Here is a 25,730-nt window from a genome sequence, read left to right as displayed (position 1 = left end):
TAACCACAGCAGTCACACTGTAACTACTACAAAGACCCACTCCCAAATTTGTGAGATTAATGACAATTTGGGATTCCATTATACAATGTGCAAAATGGGCTAAACAAGGCTCCTCTAAAGGGAGCATTTGCATATACTCTACAAGCATTCTAAAAGGGATTTAATGGTATTAATCACATTAGCAAGACCTTCAGTGATGCACTACCCACAAATCACCTAGGAAACAATATCCACTGATGAAGAACTTAATATCTGATGTATTTCCATACTAAAAAAGCATTCCCTTGCCTATCAGTCACCATTATTATAGCACATTTGTCACTAAATCTCTAAGCTTTCTGCATAGTGAAAAAGAGATCCATGTAAATCATAAAATTACTGAAAGGTAAATTAAAATTTACTAACCAAGTTTAATATTTACACTTGAAATGTTGTCGTTAACACACCACATGCTACCCATATTTGTTTCTGGGGGGTGGGGGGGTGGGGATTACCCATGTGGGCTATTCACCGAGTGTAAAAAAAAAAAAATTTTAATTAAAAAAAAGAAGAAAAGAAAAGAAGTTGTCAAGTAATGTTTTTACCTGTGGCTGAAACTTCAAGGGAATTTTATGATCTGTTCCTAACAGATTTAAGACCTTATCAAAATAGGATTTGCAGAAGCACTCACTGGAAGTGGATATGTTTATACCATCACTATATCAACCTAGGCTACTTTAGACCGACAGACAGGATATGAATATGAATTTAAGTACAGTTAAAGGGTAACATTAAACATTTGGGGCTATATTTTTAATTCCCTGCCTGTCTGTTTTTTAAAATGTGATCATATATTTTGATCCTCAGTGCTCCTAGATTCACCTTGTACTTTGAGACCTTGTAGGATGTATATATGTTCATTGTCTCTTTATTATTTTCAATACTTTTTATGTGAGAAAGAAATGCTGCCCAAACTCAATGAACCATCAATACCTCACTCAAGTGTACCTATGACTAAGATGCAAAAAAAAAAAAAAAACCAAGATTAGCTTACTATTACTAGTAAATACTAACAGACTATATTTGCATACAAATAATACTTCAGTATTAGGAGGGAAACTTTGTGTTGAGACAATTTTTTAAATAAAGAAGTTACCATTTACAACCAATTAAGGTAGAGGGATAAAAGAAATATTCCTATGAAGTCAGTCAAGCCATGAAGTATCTTCATAGCTGACACTGAATTTATGATGGCTAGCCTAATACTTAGGAGTTTGAGTGCAGTCAACAAATATCTTCGGATTGCTACTTCACTAATTGATTTTCACATCATAAACTGCAGAAGAGAAACCATTTCTATAGAATTTACTAAATCTGACATTAATGTGCTGAAAATATAGTTTAAGGAAATTAAATGTAGTTCTTCAAACACTGAATTTTGCATTGCTTTGAAGCAACCAGAGTGGAGTGATGACTTGATTCATTTTAAACCAGTCATCTTGATTTTTTTTACACTATGGTACTTAGGTTAGTACTAATTTATTCTCAGTATAGAATAATGTGCTCCACAAAGCCCTATTCTGATGCTACTGAATAGTCTGGAGGTGAACCTGGAGTCTTGAAAGCTTTGACACTGCAGTACTAACTATGGACGGTTTATAATGCTGCAAAGACTTTGAATATGATACCAGGAGTCTGATTCTACTTTCCAAGGACTAACTTAATTGAGAGTGAAAATCACCACCAGAAAATTACCAATTTGGCCAAGACAAACCAATAAATAAAAATATAAAATGGCCTGTAGTTTTATGTAACTTTTCTGGTAACGATGGCAACATAGATGAAAAGGGAACATAGTGTCAGAGATTTAAGACATGTTGCTATTACTAGGAACTCTGTGAATTAAGTGTTGCTGGTTGTTGTTTTTTTTTAAACATATCACTATTTCACTAGAATTGGTTTCTTCCATATATTTTTGAATTTAGAAAACATTATTCTAAGAAGCCTTTTCTCAAATGCCAAAGTGGTCCATAATACAAAACAGTTCATGAAACCCCTTATGACTGTCAAACTCTTATTTGATGGTTTGTCTAAAATGGTACTCTAGTCTGGTAATCTAAAAATAAGAGTCTTGTCCAATGTCCACTGAGTAAATATACTACTAGAAAAACTGAATCCTATTAATGCTGACATTCTCACTTCTACAAGGAAACAAAAATGTGAATAGCAGATTATTGAGAGGCTCCCATGAGGCAAAGTATTGGGTAGAGTTGGTTTTATCCTACACCTACTCAAAGGCAATAAGAAATATCACTCTATGGAATATTTGGTCATCTTTGATTGCTGAGGTATGAAAAGACAGCCATGAAAATAACTCCAACTTACATACCAACCAACATCTATCTATTCAAAAGTCTAAAAAGATTAAAAAAAATTTTTTATAAAGAACACAGTAAGATCCTCCAAGTTGTACATATCTGTGCTTGTATGAGGTGACTTCAATGCAAAGGTAGAAATTGGGTAAGATGATAAGATATGTTCAAAAATAGGAATCAAGGAAAAGGACTAAGAAAGGCCAAAAATGGAAAGACTACACAGATGCCCCTTGTCTACATAACAAGGATACTTTCTTCCAGAAAAACAAAATCATTAGGCACTGAACATTTTGAGCTAAATAATACTGCAAATAATGAAACTGATTATATTTTAACAAACAGGAAATGATTCACTACTGATAATAGGAGTCATTCCTGATTCATCTGTCAGGGTACAGCCAGACCACTGACTTATAAGAGCCAACTACAAAATTAGTACAAAGCTAGAATAAAAATGAGAAAAAAGATATGTGTACAATCAAAAAAACTGCCTTTAGGCAGATTTAAATATATTATTGATGATCAAAAAAAAAATATGGATGGAAGAATACAGACCACAAACTATAATAATTTTATTCAGAAATTTTTCCAATAGGAACCAATTATCATAACAAAGAGACCACAAAACAGTCTAAAAGGTTTCTGAGTCAGCACACACTTGACTTATTGCCAAGGAAAGAGAGTAAAAGGGAACATTGGTTTAGGGGGGAAAAAATTGTAAAATCTCATGGAAAAGAATGATTATGAACAGTATTAATCTCATCATTATATAGATAACAGTTAAGGGTTAAATCAGTTTAAATATAACTTTGTAGGTGACCAAGTAAGGAAATAAACCAAGAGCACTCAGAGATGAAAAATGGAAGATCAAGAAACAAAAAATGAAAGATATATTTTTATAACAAACTTTGTTTCACCATCAAGGGGAGTAAAGTCAATAATATTTAGTCTCTGAAATATTCCAGTCTTGGATGTCCTTGTGGAGGAAATTGAGATAGTATAAAATAAAACATAGGAAAATAACTTGGATTAAACTTAGTGTACATAAAGGAGATCTTTGCAAGTGATGACAAAATTGCAAGGGTATTGAAGGACAGAGTCATCCAGTAACTAAAGAAGGGAAAAGTAATAAAGGTATGGAAAAGATATATATTATCATCAAACAAATGACAAAGATATAGTAAATCTAGGATTCCATTCTGCTTTCATATTGGTTACAAAAAAGCATTTGATTCATTAGATCAAACCAATTGCCTTGAACCTTCTTCTAAAAGGTGCCTCCTTATCTATATCTATATATCTATATATCTATATATCTATATATGAACGAAGGAATGGAAAGAAAGGGTGATAAAGCATATATTAATAGTAAGTGCCAAGCCTTGAGCTGAACTCTGGGGATAAAAACTCAAAGAGTAAAGCAGTTCCTGCTCACAAACAGCTTATACTCTAAAAAGAAGCTGTGTTCAGATTCAAGGTAAATATACAGGTCTGAAAATTCAAAGACTATAGTTAAATAGCAAGATATCGATAGAAACTTAGAAATAGTAACAGGTGAGATAGTAGTGTCCAAGGATCATGAAGGCAGATTAGAAGGTCAAATGGTAAAGTCTGAAGGACTTAAAAATTCAGGGTCTGGGCAGATGGAAAAGCCCAAAAGAATTGTGGTTAATTCATTCAAAATGATAGTTCAATCATATCACTGTTCCCATCCTGTCTCCTAAGTGAGATCTATGAAAGGATATTAATGTAAGCAGTTTTTCCTGCCTGACCTTCCTGTGGAGTCCAAGTTAAATATTATTCAATAAAATAAAATAGGAAGATATGGGCCAAGTATTGAACTCTATATCATCATGGAGGAGGTCTAGAGTGGAATCCAAACTGATTCCCTTATCAAAGGTGAGAATACTAGATATTGCTGGTGGTGGCTGACATTGTGGTTCTTAAAAACTGGAAGCTACTGGAGGAGACCAATAACTACTCTAAAGAATTAAGTCTGACCTCCATATTGGCTGGAGAGAGAAATAAAATTGGGGGGAAGAGGTAGATACAATAAATGGATAGAATATTAACAAGAATTAGCATTCAGTGCAGGATGCAATTTTCTATAAATGTGACATAGCTTCAAAAGCATTCTTTATCATCTATTTGTCTTTTGCTTCTGAGAGAGCAAGAGGTAACTCCACCAGATCTTTAGGGATTGGAAGAACAATGACAGTCATTTGTGGATGAAACTGGGAAGGGCCTGATCCCTAAAAATATCAAGTCAGAAAAGCTTGCATCTTACTTAGTAGGTAACTAGACTAAAGCCAGAGGATAGTTAGAATAAAAATGCATATGGACAGCATGCACCTTATAAATGTAAGCATACCAGAAAGGGATCATCCTGAGTGGAGTGAGGATGATAGGAATATGGGACAGACACACAATACCAGGGATGCTAGTTACTGCAAGGAACCATGCTTCGTGAAACCTTTTAAAAAAACTAGATTCAGAGGGAGAAATGAATAATAATAAAATGAGAACATAAAACGAAATGAATGAGAATAGGGAAGTAAAGATAATAATCAGCTTGCTAGAAAAGCACTAAATTAGATGTGTAGTTCAGCTGTGCCCTTTAGAGCCAGAAAGAAAACAAAGAATTCCTGCAGAAGACACCTAAAAAAACAGTATCCTTTCAAGACCACTCAATCCAGGACTGGGTTTGAAGCAAGACTGACTTATAAGAAATTGCAGTAACTCCAAAGATTATGGCTAAAAGAATGCCATGGGGGAAAAAAAATTAAGCAACACCAAAGAGACTCTTTAATACTCTGATTCTCTGCCTAGTTAAGTACTTAATGAAAAGTTATGCATTTATGTTCTAGTTATAAATATAATTAAATTAATAATTATTATTGACATTAATAAAATGCACAAAATAATGACAATAAAAGTATATTAATTAACAATTGTTATATTAATTAGTTATTGTATACCCTGAGATTCCCTCTGTAGTAAAGATGAGTTGTATACTTGAATGGGTTCTAGTTATATATTACAATAGTTAGAATGCATTTTTGGGGGGAAAGAGAGGGGAATGAAAAAAAAGAAAGGAAAGTCATGAACTCCTCCCCATCCCTCATATGGCCCATGGACTCTGGAAAACAAAGTATCCTCTCTTCAGTCTTAGTAGAAATGGTATTTCAGATAGGAGAGCTTCCTTTTGGGATAGGAAGGGAGAACTGCCTATGTGGCTGAAGGCAAGACGAAGTGTTATTCAACTTTACCAGTGTAACAGGCAATTTCTGTTTTGCCAGTCCTTCAGGATCCACATAGATTTCTGAAAACTGATCAGTCTTCAAGCTATCCCCAAACCAGGAATGCTGACATTCTGCTCAGACTAAAGCTTCAAGGCCAAATGTATAGGAGGTAGGGATAAAATCATAAAGCCAAACCATGATCAGAAAGGGGCTTCAAACCAGTCCCTGGAAAATATCCCTCTGCCCTCCTTCTAGGAATACTCCATATGAAAATGGAATTTAACCCTGGAGCTTATTTCTCTTTTTTTAAAAGGTGAAAATTAACTGCAGTGTTGTCAGTTATACTAAACCACCTGCAGAAGCTAAACACCTAATAGTTTCAATAAGCAGAACTGCACATGTGTGCAATTCATTAGACAAAGGCATTTCGATTACACTGGCAAGTTTATGGACAATAAACAGTACTGTTAAAAGAGCATAAAGCATTTTCTTAAAATGCTAGTGTTGCAGGTAATTTAACAAAGTGCACCATGTCAATGTGTGTTTAGGGGAAGTAATAAGCAATTAAAATGTGTCCTGATTCATCTTTAACTAGAAGCCTACATGAAAATGAGGCAATCTTCCTTTGTAGAATTTGGCAGGCTGTTTTATAATAAATGTTACAGAAAGCTTGAGTATAAAAAATAACTTGGAAAATCCTGAGACCAAACAATTCTATTCAATTCAACAATTATTAAGGGTATGCTACATGCAAAGCTAGGTGTAGGGTTTTTAATTTTTTTTTTTGGTGGGGGGGGGGTGATTTCTTTGGTATAGGGAACATCCAATAAGGAAACTGCCTTAACCAATTAAGATCAGCACCTGCCTGGGGCACTGAGAGGTTACAGAAGGCGAGGATTACAGATAAACAATAGGTCTCCCTAGCCAGTTGTCCATCTAGTACATAATATTGCCAATTCAGGCACTGGTGATAAAAAGACAAAACCAAAATAAATGCAGTTCTGGGTCTCATGGAGCTTCCACAAAGGTTCCCAGGGAACATGGATCTTTTTTAAAAGTATATTTTGATAATTGTATTTCAATATAACTTTGCATAACCTAAATGTTTCATTTCATATTTTTGAAGACATTATCCTGAGAACAGGTCAACTGGATTCATCATCCTGCCCAAGGAGTCCATGATACAGAATAATATAAGAAATCCTATACTAGTACTCTATCTGATCTATATAAACACTCCCTTCCCTTGTTTTTCCTAGATAAGTAAATTCAGGAAAATTTTCACAGAACAACTAAAATGAGCCTTGAATAGAAAGATAAAATACTGAGACTAAGGAGAAAAGGGATCATATTCCATACATTCATATTTGTCCCCCAGTGTTTAGTAGTTCAGTACCTGGCACATAGTAAGTCTTTAATGTTTGTTGACTGACATGAGAGTTGCTTTTACAAATGTATGGCAGAAAATAGATGGAAGGTGGAATATAGGAACACCTGCAATCCTGTTTAGTTGGAATACAGAATGCATAAAAAGACATGTGAAATAAGACTGGATAAATATGTTACAGTTGGATTATGGAAGATTTTTAAATGACAGCCTTGTGCTTTACACCACCGGCAATAGTGATCCACTGAAGGTTTCTGAGTAGAAGAACGACATGGTCAGATCTACACCTAAAAATTTTTTTTTCTTTTTTTTTTTTTTTTTGGGCAATGTATGAAGGTAGGTTAAAGAAGAAAGAGGTTGGAGAAAGGAGGACCAATAAGCAGTCTATTGTTAATACTCCAGTTAGATGATAATTAGAAACTTCAGTATGAGGGAAGAAGAGAGCAAGGTAAGTGAAGAAAAGGGCAAAAGATATAAATAATGTGTAAGGAAAATCAACAAGATAACTAGATGTGGAGGGGGAAAAAGGTGAGGAAATAGAGAATAAGAGTCAAGGATGATTCCAATCTTACTTACTTGATTGAATTAACAGAAATAGAGAAGTTTAATGAAAAGGGAATAGAAGAAAGAAAAAGGAGAAAGAGATGGGTGTGTTATAATTAGGGCATGTAGGCTTTGAGATGCTGGGAAATATCTAAGTGAATATGTCCTGATAGGGTGGAAAATAGAACAAGGAAGAGATTTAAGGATGACCACATCAATTTAGAGAGATTTGCATAGAAATAATCAATGAAACTATGAGAGATGACAAAAACAAAGGGGGAGAGAATATAGAAAGAGAAGAGGACCAAGGTCAGAGGGGGAAATCATGCTTAGCCAAAGGGGGATACATAATGAAACAGACTGGAATGATCAAACTGGTAAGAGAACCAGCTTAGAACAGAATCACAGAAATAATAATAAAAATATTAGCTAATATTTATATACTACTTTTTGCAAAGTACTTTATTACGAATATTGTCTCATCCTCAGAACAACCCCCATTTTTACATATAGGGAAACTGAGGCAGGCAGAGATTGGTGTCTGATACTGATTTGCCCTTGGGTCTCTCTGGCTCCAGGACCTGTGGCGGTCCACTGTACCACCCATATAAGCCAAGAGAGGAATGAAGATCCAAAAATGAATGGTAAACAATGACAAAGGCTACAGAAGAGTCAATAAGGCTGAAGAAGTCGTTGAAAAACTAGGAATTAAAAGATCCAAGAAACCTAAAAGGCAATAGTTCCAGAAGAATTCTAGAGTCAAAATCCAGATTTAAAAGGTTGAAATGAGAGCAGAAGAAAGAAAGAAGAGACAGTAAACAGAGACTATTCTTTTTAGGAGTTTGCCAACAAAAGGGAAGAGAAACATAAGATGTATGAATAGTAAGGTCAAGTTCAGAGTTTCATTTCTTTGTTTTCAAAGGGAAAAACCTAAGAATGTCTATAGACTTGAGGAAAAGGAATCAAAAGAGAGCAATTGATGAAACAAGCTCCTAGAGGAAAGGTTGAGAAGGAAGACTGAACCCAAGGAGGTCAAGAGAAAGGGGAGTTTTTGAGGAAGATCACAGTTAATGGCCTTAATGTTCTCAATTAAGGCAGGAATACAAATTTGTCTGATGGGGCCTGAAGGAAGAAAGGGAGAAAAAGGATAAAAAATGGAGATGGAGTCTGAATCAGCTTAGATGGGTTGGGGGGAGAAAAACATGACAAAATCATCAATCAAAAAGGAAAAAAAAAAGGGGGGGAGTATTATCCATCAGTCAGGGTCTAAAGGAGATTAGATTTCATGAGTTTGCTATGATACCAGGGGGAAAAAAAGTGACAGGTTTGAGAACTGGCAGGAACCAAATGGTGATGGGCAAGAAGTTAAGTGATTTAAGGGTGATATTTCAATGCACAATTAATTGGTCAATTGTGAGCAGAAGAGAGAGTGAAAAAAGATAGCAGTACAATAGTAATCATGAGTATGAAAAATAGACTTAGGAGTAAGAAAGACAGAAGTATAGGAACCACAATATGAACAAGAATTTTAAAATATGTGATCAAATAGGCAACATAAATCATAAGATTTATCATAAATCATAATCATCTGTGGGGGCTGCTACCAAGGAATGAATAAAACTGGATTTGATAAAAAAGATTTAAGGGGACTGTTAGGTTCTTACTAAGTGCTAATGAGATAATGAGACTGTTAAAGACTCCCTAACACAAGACAAGACTTTTAAAGAATTTTAAAACTAGCAGGAATCATTGGATTTTCTAACACAAGGTGAGACTAATGGACAATGGACTTATGGACATTTGTAAATTCTCAATTTATGATTATTTGATCATGTTATTTGTTACATACTTCTAGCATGTGTTATGTTACTGTATTACTATGTGTTTATATAATCTATGTAATTATGTGTAATGCCTCCCATATTGATGGATTTATGTTTCAAGGTCATGACCACCCTATGTTCTAAATCAAAAGAAAGGGGGAGATGTTAGGTTCTTACTAAGTGCTAAGTCGGTACTTAACAATTCTCTAGTTCACACCTTTGGTTTGGCCTTTAAGGGGAGTTTACCCCTTTGAACTTCTGAGGAGGAGTTTACATATGAAAAGGAGTTTACACCTTTAAAAGGAGCAAGTTCATTGGTTGAAGTAATTTTCCCACAAGCCCTTGAGTTCTCACACGCCCATTCTCTGGGAGGATAAAAGAAGACAACATTGGGTCTAGGGGAGTCTACTCTAGGTCAGAGTTGGGACGGCTCTCTACAGGAAGAAGAATCTGGGATTGACTTGAGACAGCAGATCTCCTCCCAGAGAGTGATCCGCAGTTTCTGGAGACAACAGAACTTTACATGTACATTACTTTCCTTAAAGATGATAGGGGTGATGAGAAAAAAACTCTTGGCAGGTACAAAACTCCTGTATTAGAAAGGATTTAGTTAAAGGCTGGTAGATGACAGTATTTGACACCATATTGTTTTGGTAGAAGTCTCATTGTAGGTATCAGGGGAGAAAAAAAAAGAGATTAAAAAAAAAAAAAAAAAGACAATATATTAGGTCAGAAAAAGACCTTAAAAAGTTAAAATGAAAGTCCCTCCAGATTCTATTTGAATGATCTGGTCAGGCAAGTATCCTTCCATATGCCTTATTGCCTTAAATCCCAAAATTTGGGGATAGAAAGGACTCAATTCTAATAATATATTGCCATGTGACCACATGTCCCTACTGTGCAGATGAAGACTAGAAAGGCTGAGTTTAGACAAGAAACTGAAGAATGGGAATTAAAAAGATAACAGAATGGTCAACCCCAATCATCCTCAAAAATCAAAAACTTAGCGAGACTAAGGCCATCAAAAAAAGAACTAATTCAAGAGGAACACAATAAAGATATCTGAATGAATGTGGCTCATCCCAAAGCTACAATCAATCAAGAACATTTATTAAGCACTTATTGTGCACTAGATATTTTACTAGCCCCTAGGGATACAAAAAGTGATATAGTGGATACAGTGCCAAGCCTGGAGTCAGGAAAACTCAACTTTATGCATCCAAATCTGGCCTCAGACACTTATTAGCTGTGTGATTCTGGGTGGGTTGCTTAATTCTATTTGCCTCAATTTCTTCCTTTATAAAATAAGCTGGAGGGGAAGAAAAAAAAAAAAAAAGAAACAGAGCCAAATGACTAAACAACAGCAGCACTGACCTATATGCCTACCTTCTTTTATACTTAAAATCGTTATGAGAATGATATATGCCCACATCAAAAATTTACATCACAAATACAGGAAAAGAAAATATGCAGGGTTTTGTTTGTTTGTTTACAATATAGAAGAAAATTAACTACCTCGGGTAAATTCACCCACTGAGAAGAGGATGACTTTTTGGAAGGTTCAAAGGAGTAGAAGAAACCTTTAACATCTGTGGTCCTTCTGATAGCTCGTCTTTTTTAATTAAGCCAAGTTTTCTGATTCTAAAGTAACACAATCCCTTAGATCATCTTTATCTAAAATAAGTGTGTGTGTGTGTGTGTGTGTGTGTGTGTGTGTGTGTGTGTGTGTGTGTGTGTGTGTGTTTCCCCAAGGCTTTGAGATACTCTACAAACTGATAACTCAAATGCTATATGCTCTTAGAAAGAGTAGCTAGCTGCCTGGGTGATGCAATGGATAGAGTCCCAGGGCTATAGTTGGGAAGAATCACCTTCTCAAGTAGGAATCTGATCTCAGAGAAATTGAGTCACCCAAGGCAGGTCACTTAACCATGTCTGCCTCAGTTTCCACATTTGTAAAAAACCAAAAAAAGTGTACTCCAGTGTTTTTGCCAAGAAAAAACTCCAAATGGAAGTCATAGAGAATTGTGACTAAAAGAACAATTGAGTAAAAAACAAAGAGAAGAAAGACAGTTAATTCTGTGGAAAGTTACAGAATATCATCCAAATACAAGCCATTTCCCTTCTTACCCCTCCCTCTGCAAGCATACTAGACTACATTCATCTGTTCAACATTAAATGGGCTCAGATAAAGTACCCTTACCACCTGAAGGGAGCCTGTAACTGTAATTCACCCTCTCTGGCATTAGGGTAATGAGATTATAATGTAAGCACTGCATTTGTTCCTGTCTTTTTAAAATAATTTTTTAAATACTTGGAACAACCTGATTCCTTAATTTTTCCCATTTTTAATACAAAGATAGTATCTTTCTTCCTAACTCACATGGGTGTTGATAGCCTTAACAAGATTACAGCAAAGTTATCATCTTGTAATTATGATATTTGGAGAAGAACCAAAAGGCACTGAGCCTGTCTTTCCATTTCCTCCTTTTTCTCTATCCCACTGGCCCTTGTCTTCCAATTAGAATGTTGAAAGGAAACTTTCAGATGATGACCACATCTATAAGCAGAACTCTCTGGGGAGGGGGGGGGAAAGACTACATTTATTTGTCTTAGAAAATGAATCACATTTTTTTAAGATCAAAAAAGGAGCTCCCTGCTAAAGGTACAATATAGATTCCATAAAGAAATTTTTGAAATTTCCAAATTCTTATTTGGAATATGACAACATTTTTCATCCCTTCTTCCTGAAAATGATGTAAGAGTTTTAGGAATATCCCAAAACATTTAACAAGCTACTCATAATTCTTTGTTTAGTTATCAGTTTTTGAAAGAATTTCCTCCGAACTTTTCTAAGGTAACTATATACTGAACTGATATTTACACAGCCACAAAGTACAATTTTCTCTGCTAAGTAAGCTATGGCTTTTCCATGGGGTCCAATCTTAGATACTTCCTCACAATACTGACATGCCCTTTGTTTCTTTGCCTATGGAAATGGATTGCTTTTATACTCCAAAATTACCCAGGTTATAAATAGATTTCTTGGCTGCCTTTCAAAATGTTGCCAACAACAATAATAATGAAATACCATCTAACATTTCTATAATCTCTCACAAATTTTAGAAGGGATACGTAGGAGAAGTAGGAAGAAAATATTTTAAAATTAAAAGCCCTTGGGAATAGCAGCAGGAAAAAAAACACTTTTGTTTTAAATGATCAAAGCTGAATTAAGTAGAAAACTCCTTTTATTTATTTGTTTTTGATGGGGAAAGGAGAAGAGGAGAGGGCTTTTAGGGAAGAGGTTTCATCCTGCGATTTAATGAGATCTAATTTAAAAAAAAAAAATTTCTCTAGCAATACAGATTTAAGAATTCTTCTGGTATCTGATAGACCTAGAGAATTGCTCATACAACTGATAAGTTAAGTGATTTGCTCTGCTCACACAATGTGAATAAGTTAGGAATTAGAACCAATTCTTTCTGCTTGCCAAAAGCCAATTCTAACCACTATGCTATGCTGTTTCTCTTAAGAAACTAATACCTAAAGAACATGCTGATATTTTTAATAATCAAAGAAATTAAGTTTCTTCCCAAAGATGGTTTTTCCTAAAGGTAAGAACATTTTCCCGTGTACTTCTAGTTTCTCAATAGGTCCATTTCTTTCTAACTGAAAGTTTCACAACCAAATGTTGATTATGGATGGAGGTCCATTCATAAGCTATGAGACATTTAACAGGATACTGCAAAATGTCTCATAGCCAATAATAATACTTTCAGCCAATAATAGATTGTATTTCTCATACACGTTATGCACCTGTCTGAATATAGGTTATATATAATTGGTAAAAAGAAAAATAAAGGTGTCAAAAGAACAATTTCAAGAAAATTGGAGAGAATTTTTAAAACTAAAATGTTTCTCCCCAATGGCCTATTCTGACTCTCACCAAAATAGATCATCACACTTCCTATAATTTTACAATGTCTTCGAGGACCATACATCTTGAGCTGGAAGGGTTCACAGACATCATCTAGTTGCAACCTCTCGCTTTGCAAATTATACCTAAAGAAATTAAGTGATCTGCCAAGTCATGTAACTAGTGTCAGGTAGGATTTGGATACAAGTATTATGACTATACTAATCTGCCTTCTTTTATCTCCTATTAGACTATAAATTCCAATATCTGGGTGGAGAGAAAGGTAGTATATGTTTAATAAATGGTTTACGGTGGAGATTTCTTTTTGCTACTTCTTTGTCACATAGTATTTATTGAGTTCTATGAGTATGGTCCTTAGAAGCTATTCAAAAAAATGCATATTTGATCTTTTAGCAATCTATATTCAGAATACAAAGAAGCTAGGAAGTTTGCCCCATGTGCACATTATTCAGTAGATCCTATAAACCCAATTTCCAAAAAGGCTCCTTTTTGAATCTCATCTTCTCCTTACGTAAATCAGCCAGATTTGAGGAGAAAATGAAATATAATTTTGTGGCTATAAATAGCAAAGGCTTTGCCCGGTCTCAAACTTTTTATTCATCAATTATTTCCCAGGATCAAAAAATGAATCTGGACACTCACTTAACTCTAAGGAAGCAAAATTCTTTTGAAAGATTGTCCATATTAAAATATTCTTATGTGCATTAACCTTTACCTGAAGGTGGGTCCATTCTGTATTTATTCTCTTGACACCAACCGACTGGTCGAAGTCTGTAATCCAAGTAAAACAACCACTGGTCATAGGATTCAGTCTCCTCCAATCCCACATAGCGAAGGCGTAATCTTCCTCCAATATTTTCAATCACACTAACTATCCAGTACTGAAAGGGGTTCTGAGAATCCTGAAGTTCTATTAAGGAATCAACTGTAATGAGGTCTACAGGGTTTTTCCCTCGCAGAGGCTGTTTAAACAGAAGCAAAACTCCTTATTTTAAACTTTATTTTGAGACTTCTCATGGAAACAGATGACAGCAGAAGATTATATTTTTTCACACTACCATCAAGCTATCATCAAACAGTCTGGTGCCCCCCTCCACTCCATCCTTTCCATAGTCAACCCCCACACTTCCCTTCTTACACACACACACACACACACACACACACACACACACACGCATGCACATATACATACACACAAAATTTTTTGCCAATTTCGATATTCTAGCAACAAAATAGCATGTAAACAGAAAATAACAGTTTGTATATATTTCTTACCAAATAAATCACCACCATCACCCACCCCACTTCCCACCCCATCTGGGTAAAGATGTCTTTAGGATAATTTTAATTTTAAGAGGTAAAATAATGCTGGAATACCAAACATGTATTTATCAACATGGAAAAGACTACTATTTTTATCAATAGATGGTTACAATAAGGGCTGTTTAAATGATATGATACTTATCTTGAAAAACTATTCCTTTAATGATTAACAACATTTCAGATATTTAATAGTCTCTCATATCATAGATATATCTATGTCATGGTTAATGTCCATTAGTAATTTTAATTTTGGAGACTATGACTGTGTAGTTATTTCTTTTCTCAAACTGACCTGAGAGTTGATCTATTTAATTGATAGCCGAAATCCTCATTAAGAATTTTTATCATATTAAAAGATATTTAAGTAATCATCCTTGCTGGGAAGAGTAGCATAAAGTACTATGTATTGCTAACACATTCTGATTTCTAATCATATCAAATAAAGACAGTAATCATCAATTAAAAAGAACATTGAAGTTTCCCATTATTTTTGTTGTTGTTGTTTTTTAAGGAAATGTCAAAATGATTAACTTATTTACTGATGGCCATTTGCTAGCAGAAAACAGATACATACATGTATTTTATTTGTGTATATACACAAGTACACACAAATGTGTCTGTGCATGTGTGTGTGTGTGTGTGTGTGTGTAAAAAGGTAGACACAGACCTTAAAGACTAAATTCCACACACTTTATCATCTTTTTTTTTAATCTAAAGGGATTGCTTCTTCATTTTTTGCATTCTTATAAAAAAGATGCCAAAACAAAACAATTTGCCTTTTTTAGGGGAATATTAAGTGATAGATTCTGCAAAACCAGATGAAACACATTTGGCAGTTCATTTTTCAGTTCAATAATGGTTTATACCTCAGTACAATAATTTTGTTATTTTCATTTTACATAGTAAATATACAAATACATCTTGTCATAACAGTCTGTCAAAGCAAAATAATGTTTCCAAATACACGCTCATGATTGTCAGCTATAATAATATTTTCTTCAGCACAACCTATAGTTTAATACCAAAAGTCTAATATTAAACTTAATCCTTTAGGACAAAAAAAAAAAAAAAACAAAAAAAAAAAAACAAAAAAAACAGAATAAGCTATTTCCATTCTGGTTTGCATAAGGAAAGCTTACTAGGTTATTAATTTTCACTTGAGCTATCTTACCTCAGGGTAATCCTTCTGAAATAAAATATTTAGTGTGGAACCATTTATTAAACTAATCCAAGGAGTCTGCACTAGAATGTGTCTAACTTCAGTTGTAACATGAGGCACTACAGAATGATATGACAGAAAGCTACATATTTACTATAGTAATGTAGTGATTGATGCACATGTTATCACAGATGAAGATTCTGTATTGCCATGAGGATTCATGCAGAGCTCTACGTGTACTCGAATTTTAAGTGAGCAAAAACACAAGATATAAACTAATGTTTATGCCAAATATAACACATTTGATATTCTGCAACCTAAGCTAGAGGATTCATACAAGTAAAATGTGACCACCCCAATCAAAAAATTAGTTATAAAGCAATGTAACATATAATACATACACCTTCCAGTAAATTGGCTGGTGCTGTTCGAGAGCCAGTCAAATCATGTATAAGAAAATCCGTCCAGTCTGTGTACTTCTCTTTGATGGCTGTGAAAAGACAAGGAAAGAATATATAAATACAAAGAAGTCACCCAGTCAAAAGCCCAACTGCTATTTAAATGACTAATGGAATCAATGAGTACTTAATGGACTTATCTGTTGCAGGACAAAAACTAAACACTGATTTTAAAAAAAAAGAGTATAAAGATGCAGATCTTGCTTTTGAGAATTTTACCATCTGAAGAAAGATTTGAGATTTATACGAATTCAATCAATACAAACCCATATATCAGATATTGCTGAACTAGGGGACAGAGAGAAAGCGTACAATAGAAAATCAAGAATGGAAATGATTGGTGAGACAGGCCAGACTATAGAAAACATAGATCAGAGGACCAAGAATTGATGTTCTCTGGCACAAAGAAAGGGAAGGGACAGATTGTGGAAGGCTTCCCCAGCCAGGTAAGTTTGATTTAACAGCCAAGAGCAAATTACTGAATAGGCAGAAGGTGGCAAGTTAGATGGAGAAATGGGCTGGAGGAGGTGAAATGGGAAAGGAAAAGAAGAATATGCAATGTTAGACAGACTGTTAAAATGATCAAGCAGCACCTAAATCGTAGAAAGGTGACACTGTGAATGAGCAAGAGAAATGAAATGAAAAAGCAATGAGAAAATAAACAAAGTTTAATTGTTAACCAAGAGACAAAGACTTGGAGGAAATCAAATCCCAAGGTTTGGGAGTATCTTAGGATCTAAGAGAATAGCTATAAATTGGGATATATTTCACACACAGCAAAATGTAGTCTATAAATTATTGTATTTGTGTTTATTATAACACTTAAATACACACACACACACACATACTTTGTAAAATTGTTTATAGTTGAATTCTACACAAAGGAGAATTTCTTACAAATTGTGAAATTATACCTAAAATTTACTTGTTAAAGTTTTTGTTTAAATACATTTTAATTTAATTTAATTTTAAATCAATTTAAATTTAATTATGTTACTGTTCATTGGCACCAGCCAAGTGAAAAACAATGGACATTTCTTTTAGGAAAACACAGGAAAAAAGTACCGCTAAACAACCATAGCTACTGGGGGCGAGGGGGAGGAGAAGGGAGAGAAGAGAATGCTTGTACATTGAGAATATATACCAAGGAAATCATTATCTGTCTTAATACTCATGAACAAATTCTAAACCTTTGTAGGGCATATTAAATTCATTAAAACTATTAACTAGGTGGCACAATGGAACAGAACTTGAAGTCAGGAAGATCTAAGTTCAAATCCTATTTCAGAAACCATGTGACTTTAGACTCACTTAACCTGTTTGCCTTAATTTTCTCATCTGCAAAATGAAAATAATACCTGCCTTCCAGAATTGTTGTGAGGATCAAATTAATTAACTTTGCAATAATAAATATATTTAAAATAAATTGAAAGATTTAACATTTTATTAATCTTAAAATTAAAATTAAAAAATGCTTATTAAATGTTAAGCTCTTCTATTTATCCATTTTGACTTTTAGTTTCAAATTGAGATAAGTAACTTCTTTTAATAAACTTCTGAAAATTTACTAAATTTCCTCGAAAAAGGGAAAGCAACCTAAGCTAACACATTATAAACAGTCCAAGAACTTGTCACCTTTCAGGAAAGTCTCCTCAGAACAAACTGGCCAACCTATACATATACATAGCCCCCAATCAGTGTAGCATATTCCCGCCCTCTCCACTGACAGACTTTTGCGCTGGGGGGTAAAGGGCATTAAAAGTGATAACCTACTCTCCTTAACTCTCTGATTAATGTAGCAGACAGCAAATCAAACATCATATCCTAAATGTATTGTCTCTTCACTCATTTTCATGAGTTCAGAGATGTAGATAGGCTCCATCTGTTGAAATACAGGTCAACTGTTATTCTGAGGTAATTCTTCTCAGGCACATGGAGTGAGGAAATTCTTTGAATGACAAAATAACAAAACTAGAATTTCTCTTAATTTTTCTTCAAGTATTCAAGAATTACTTTTTTGTAATCAGTTGCTTCCTCTCTGAAATGTCACATTTCCTATAATTTACCTCTAGGCGAATGCAATATAGACTTTTGAGAGTCCCTTGGATAGTAAAAAGATCAAATCAATCAATACTAAGAAATTAATTCAGGTTAATTAATTAATTAATTCAGAAATTAATTCACTAGGTCAAATACTGAAGTTGAAGCTTAAATAACTTGACCACATACTAAGATCCACTAGCCCAGAAAAATCCTGATATTGGGAAAGATTAAAAGCAAAAGGAAAAGGAGACCATAAAGAGTGAAATGGATAGGTGGTGTCGTAGTAATAACAAATACGAACTTGGACAGAAGGATCTGGCATGCTATGCAGGGTCCCCATGGGGTCACCAAGAGTTGGACACACACAAAAAAACAACAAACAGTGCAACTAAATGAAAACTTGAAAAAAAATTGTTGTGTGGCACGTTACTTTTATAGAAAAGGTAAGCTCCATGATGAGCCAGGGTGATTAAGCACACCTTATTAGAAGTAAATGCCCATGATGTAAAAGAAGCTAGCTGAATTTCATTAGGTTAATAAATGCTATATTCCTAAAAATAATAACAATAATAATAAATACATATATATTTAAAAGTATTGATCTCTAGTTGATTATATCTGGTTGAAAAATGAAAAAATTCAAATTACTTCATCTCTCAACCTACTTCCTCTTTATTCCTTATGTCAAAAAGGTTTTCTTTTTCTACCAGTTTTCGTTTAAAAACACATTTTAAACAATCCTAGCTTCTGTATTTCTCTCTTGAAGGGTGCAATTCCATTGTAAAATACATTTAAATAGAACAGTTTTCAAAACAGGTTTCCACACATTATCAAACAACTCAATTAGCTGGTCTTACACACACACACACACACACACACACACACACACACACACACACACACACTCTCTCTCTCTCTCTCTCTCTCTCTCTCTCTCTCTCTCTCTCTCTCTCTCTCTTTCTCTCTCTCTCTCTCTCTCTTTCTCTCTCTCTCTCTCTCTCTCTCTCTCTCTCTCTCTCTCTCTCTCTCTCTCTCACTTTGAAGCAAATCTGACATTATGTAAGCAAAAACCTAATTCAGCATCTCTAATGGACTGTAACAATCTTAAGAATGTGCCATGGTCCCTGCAGTCACAAGAAATCTGTAGCAGAAATGCACTCATTGGTGCATAACATGCCACAGTAGAGTCTGGCTATTTAAAGAATGCCATCAAAAAAATAAATAAATAAAATTTTAAAAAGCAATGACCAAGACAGAACAGCAAGGGCTGATGGAGAAGACAGGCCCATGTATCAATAGCAACAGTGGCAAAAGATGATTTCCAGGCAACTCACGTTCCAAAATTGGATTGTTCCCACTTAGAAAAAGTCATCCATTCCTAAAAGGTGCCTGTCTGTGACTTAATTAATCCATTCAAACTCACCCTTGTTCACAACAGGAATGGACCCATAAAACCAAAAGCCCCAGTAAAAGGCTTACAGAGCATGTCTTCATATACCTGGAAACTTATTAACGCAGGACAAGGAGGGGCAGTCTTGAATTGTTGCCAGAAAAATTTAGAGGAAGAATAGTGTAGTGGAAAGAGGAACAGACTAAGACTCAAATAGCCTAGTCCTGATTCACACTTGCTTCTTTGGGATGTCAAGGTCTTTTAGTCAATTTCAATAAATAGATTGTAAACTCCTTAAGCACAGGGATTATCTTTTGCCTGTTTTTGTATCCCCAATGTTTATATATATATGTGTGTGTGTGTGTACATATAATATGTATAAATACTACATATTTCTATACTATGTAAATATATACTATATATACTATATATATAGTATATATATATAATATATATAAAATATATATATATTATATATATATAGTATATATAATATATATATATATAGTATATATATATAATATATATATAAAATATATATATATATATATATATATATATATATATATATATATACTATAAATATATACTATATCTTATATATATATCTTAATCAGAGCTGGAATTGTCCTTTGAAAAAAACAAATACAGAGGAGATAACAATATGTACTATATACTATATAAATAGGTACTTTAAAAATGTGTACTGATTAACTAATGAATAATGGTGATAGTCCTAGAAACACATCCCACTGAATTACTGTGTCAAGTAACATAAAGCACTACATAATGGTAAATAGTCATTACTATTCCTAATTCAAATGCTATTCAGATTTCTTTGGTTTTGGCCAGAAAGCCTGAAGGCCTTCGCCTTCCACATAGATTATTTTGGGGGGAACCAGGTAAAAGAAGCCATTTCTTTGTCTCATTTCTTACTTAACCTAAATGAGTGCATGGTCATTGCCCCACTCAAACTGAGACTTATTAAAGATCTTTGCCAAGATTTCCCACTCCATCCAAGGCCAAATCCAGTCATCTTGATTTATACTAGACCCAGATGATTCTAGAGGAGAAGGGGAAGCAGGTGACCTTGCCCAGCCCTCCCTTCCTCAAATCCAAATCATTTTCATGTCATAGCATCACCTCCCTGATGTCATAGTCCCTCTTCAAGAACAAAGGGCAAAATAATCTATTCAGATGACTCATTAGGGAGGGAAAACAACTCCAAATTTCTAAGCTTTGCCAGTAGCCTTGAGAGATAATACCAAGGCAGGAAGTCCTTTTAGTATGGACCCAGTGCTGGTTCACAGCATGTCACATGTCGAAAGCAAAGCTCAACACTAGATTGGTTACGTGTAAGGTGAGAAATTTCTCAGATCCGGCAAGTCACTAAGGGACATGGGTGGGAGTAGAAGCAGGGGAAGAGGCAAGAACAGTGTATTCAATGTAATAAAATAATAGACCTCTAGTCTAAAAAAGTACCATTAAGAAGCTGGGGGATACACAAATTTAACTTTGCCAGAGGTTTTTAAGGAGAAGAGAAACAAGGTCTTTCAAAAGTGGTTCACCAAGGAAAAGGAGAGCAGACAAGATTATCTCCTAGGGTCCACTGAAATACCCAATTCAGTGATTTGTCAATTGAAAAAAAGTCAAGGGGTAAGTACCTAGTTTGTGAAATATATTATACTAGAGGGGATAAAGGTCATAAAAGAAAGAAAACATTTATTTCTGCCTTCAAGGAGCTCATAATCAATTGCAATATAATACAAGACAAATGATGATGTAAAGTAGGGTGAAAAAATGGATTCATTCCAGAAAAAACTCTGTACTTATCAATCTGGGTTAAAATCCTCATTCTAGTTCATGAACTTGGACAAGACCTATTTCATCTGAACCTCAGATTCTTCATCTGTACAATGAGGATAATATCACTTGTATTAACTACCTTGTCACATTAACTACACTATGCAGTTGGGTGGACAAGTCAGAGAGCCAGTCATTAATATTAGAAATATCTAAAATAAAAACTATGTAATGAATCCAATTCAATGATTAATAGGGAAAAAAAAAAGGCTGGACTGATTTTAGGAAATGATTCTGTGATTTCAATTATCTCAGACTTTTCTAAAACACAAGCCTATCTTTTTTTTTTTTTTAAACAGATGCTCTTTAAGTGATACTGCATGGCTCTAAGTTAAGGAACATCATTTTCACCGAAGCATTAAGGTGGGGAATTATGGCGTGGCTAGGTGGCGCAGTGGATAGAGCACCAGCCTTGAATTCAGGAGGACCCGAGTTCAAATCTGCTCTCAGACACTTAACACTTCCTAGCTGTGTGACCCTGAGCAAGTCACTTAACCCCAGCCTCAGGAAAGGAAGAAAAAAAAAAAAAAAAAAAAAAAAGTGGGGAATTATTTCCCCTCCTATACAATAGTGGATGTGAGTGGACAATGGCATATTCCAACAAAAACATGTGGAAGAAAACAGATGTAAAGGTCATCAGAAAGATATATACTTTAAAATGAAAACTAGCTCATCAAGTATTAGTATCCACACAATGTCAAAAATCCTACAGAAAAGCCCACTAGTGGGTTGTATTAATCTCTTACAGAGGAACTGGTAGGAAAACATGGACATCATAAAGGAAAGAGAGGTGTGGAAGGGGTGTAATTCAGCACCACTAAGAAAGAGTATACCCATCAATGACATCACAGGACCATAAAAGTATTTTTTAAATGCCCCACAGGGTTTCATTGAGGGGATCAAACAAAGTAATGCATGCAACTTTGAAAACCTTAAATCACTGCTTATTATTATAAAATGGCATGAGTAAAATAAAAAGGTTTATGTCTACTAATGTATTAAGGGAATACAAACTAGGATTGGCTAGAACATGTAATACTATCAGCAAAGAACTGTGTCCCACATTTAAATTCTTTCCAATTAAAAAATCCTAAAAAAAAGTAAAAAAGTAAAAAATAAAAATTTCCTGTTTCTAATTTGCACTTTCAAAGAAAGTCCCAAATAGTTTACACCTGACAGAAACCTGCATTTTTACTTTTAAAAAATTGGTTTAGATAGCAATAATGTTATTCTAAAACATGTATTTAGCATGTGGTATAATACTAATTTCTAAATTTTCACTTCTGCTGCTTCACCTAGGGGTAAAACCACATTTCAAAGCTGCAATCTTAATTCTATGACTATTAGAAGATTGTGTTTCATTCACTGGATAAATTCTTAGAAATCTATTCAACCCTGATCTCCAAAGGTAAGTGGGATCATTCATTTTCTGACATATCATCATAGCCAAATTGAAAATGCAAGTGTAGCTATATAAGAAAAATAGTTCTGAAAAGTTTTATCTAAATCTTTATTGTAACAGCCTAAATAAATATCCAATGAAATGCATGAGAGAAGCATTATTTAAAGGTAGCCTATATAGATCCTTTTTTTGAAGAGAAGAATCTTTTTTTATAAGCTCTTCCTTTTCTGGAAATTTGGATTTTTTTTTTTTATTCGTTTTTCCAAATTATCCCCTCCCTCCCTCCACTCCCTCCCCCCGATGGCAGGAAATCCCATACATTTTACATGTGTTACAATATAACCTAGATACAATATATGTGTGTAAATACCATTTTCTTGTTGCACATTAATTATTAGCTTCCAAAGGTATAAGTAACCTGGATAGATAGACGGTAGTGCTAACAATTTACATTCACTTCCCAGTGTTCCTTCTCTGGCTGTAGTTATTTCTATCCATCATTGATCAACTGGAAGTGAGTTGGATCTTCTTTATGTTGAAGATTTCCACTTCCATCAGAATACATCTTCATACAGTATTGTTGTTGAAGTGTACAGCGATCTATTGGTTCTATTCATTTCACTCAGCATCAGTTGATGTAAGTCTCTCCAAGCCTCTCTGTATTCCTCCTGCTGGTCATTTCTTACAGAGCAATAATATTCCATAACCTTCATATACCATAATTTACCCAACCATTCTCCAATTGATGGACATACATTCAACTAATTTGGATTTTTTTTTAACTTTAGGAATTATTATTTTAATACTGAAACTTGCAGTTTGCTGATAACACAGATTAAAATATTACCAGCTCTCTAAAGTTTCTAAGTTTCTATGCAAACCAAAGTTTCTAAGCATCCAAATTATGCAATGCATAATTTTTATAAGAATTTTTTTACCCAGAGTCAAACTTTTTTTATCCTAGCACTATATAGGTCATCACTAATTTGGCTAAAATGATTCTGTTTAGAATCATTTGTGAATGAAGGAAACTGTATTGGAAAATGGAAATAAAATTGATTTGAATGTTTCTTCATGTAAAATTCAATTTGATTTTTTTCCCCCTAAAGTAGTCAAAAATATGTTCTTATTTGAGGTCTTTTTCACCAAATACAAACCTTAATTTACCCTAGGCAACTCTTCTAACAAAAAGATCTACAATTTTTAAAGACCATGGTATGGATAACAAATCTCTGGTTTTTATGAGAAGAAAACTAATACATAGTGTCCACAGTGTACAAGATGAGAAAAGATACATAAATACACAAAAAGCTCATATTGTATTCCCTATTAATTGATATTTTTCCTACATTTTAATCAATGCATCTGTTTTTACTGCTTTTCATATTATGTATTAAAGCATTGTTTCAAAAGAAAAAAATCATAATCAGATTTTTTTTTCTAATTTTAACATATAAACACAACTATAATCATAAAATCCATCAAATTTAGAACAGATTTACTCCTTTTCTAACTGTGCATCTGTTTACGGTTTTCCTCAGAGCTGTATTATTCACTTATTCTAGCAATCCAATATACCTCTTCTTACTATAGGTAATCCCAATAAAGTAAACGTCTTGTTTATTCATTTTTTTTTTTAATAACTGTTCTGGTGGAAACCATGTCAGGAGTAATGACTTCAAATATATGTCTGTGTGATGTATTGGGGGAGCAAGGGGGGTAACAATGCACACTTCTTTAATGTGCAGCTTTGGTGGAAGAATCAGAGCTGAACAAAGCAGTCCCTACAAGGACAAAAATTACTACAGCTATATTTATAGGTTTTAGCTTTGATTGCACCAGGGACTCTGGATTCTATACTTACTCTACACCAGTCCTTACTTTTTTGTATTCTCTCTCTCTTTCTTCTTCCCTCTCCCCCGTCCTGCCCTCTCTCTCTCTCTCTCCCTCCCTCCTCTTTCTCTCTCCCCCTCTGTCTGTCTGTCTCAGTTGTGTCCATCACTGCCTCCACACTCCATTCATTCATTCATTCTGCACTCCCTAGAGATACTCATCGTTCCCCTGCCCCACTCTGATACTCCTTTATACCTACATAAAATAACAAAAGAAGGCTTAACAGCTCTTTTTGTGGTCCCAAAGAATTGGAAAATGAATGGATGGCTATCAGTGGGGAATGGCTGAACAAGTTGTGGTATATGAAGGTAATAGAATATCACTTTTCTATTAAAAATGATGAAAAAACTGATTTTACAAAGGTCTGAAAAGATTTACACAAACTGATGCTGAGTGAAACTAGCAGAACCAGAATTACATTGTACACAATAACAGCAAGAATGTGTAATGATCAACTATCAAAGACTTGGTTCTTCTCAGTGGTTCAGTGATCTAAAGCAATCCCAACAGACAGAAAATGCTATCTGCATCCAGAAAAAGAACTATAAACAATGAATGTAAATCAACAATGTTTACTTCTTTTTTCTGTTTTTGTTTTTTGTTGTTGTTGTTCTCTCCCATGGTTTTTCCTTTTTGCTCTGATTTTTCTCTCCCAATATGGTTCATAAAGCAATGTGTATTAAAAATAAATTTACTAGGAAAAAAACGCTTAAATAGGGAACATCAATATTCACAAATTTGTGAAAACATCTCTTTTACAAATTTCTGTGCTCAACAGAACTTATAGAAGTTCTGTCAAATTGCAATTATTGTGTATCACCCACCAGAGCTCACTCAGTTTTGCTAGTATAAGCTACAATAACATTGGGTTACCTAGCAGTATATTTTTATGCTCAAGTATGCAGTTTTTTCTGCT

General features: G+C 34.3%; 1 protein-coding gene across 6 annotated transcripts in view; it reads right to left on the bottom strand.

Annotated features, from left to right (window-relative positions):
• The window catches only part of SFMBT2 (Scm like with four mbt domains 2), a 306,285-nt gene that overhangs the window by 144,648 nt on the left and 135,907 nt on the right, over positions 1-25,730 (bottom strand). For 5 of the 6 annotated variants that reach the window (XM_074268736.1, XM_074268741.1, XM_074268739.1 and 2 more), the window contains exons 5-6: positions 16,167-16,255; positions 13,999-14,245 (exon numbers count right to left, since the gene is read on the bottom strand). In XM_074268736.1, the coding sequence (XP_074124837.1) occupies positions 13,999-14,245; positions 16,167-16,255 (336 nt within the window). Of the gene's footprint in view, positions 1-13,998; positions 14,246-16,166; positions 16,257-25,730 lie in introns of those variants that run through there. The other variant, XM_074268742.1, reaches the window with a different exon arrangement.

Source organism: Sminthopsis crassicaudata, chromosome 5, assembly GCF_048593235.1.
Source record: "Sminthopsis crassicaudata isolate SCR6 chromosome 5, ASM4859323v1, whole genome shotgun sequence".
In the NCBI taxonomy this organism is placed as follows: Eukaryota; Metazoa; Chordata; class Mammalia; order Dasyuromorphia; family Dasyuridae; genus Sminthopsis; species Sminthopsis crassicaudata.
This window is presented reverse-complemented; position numbering and strand designations above follow the sequence as displayed.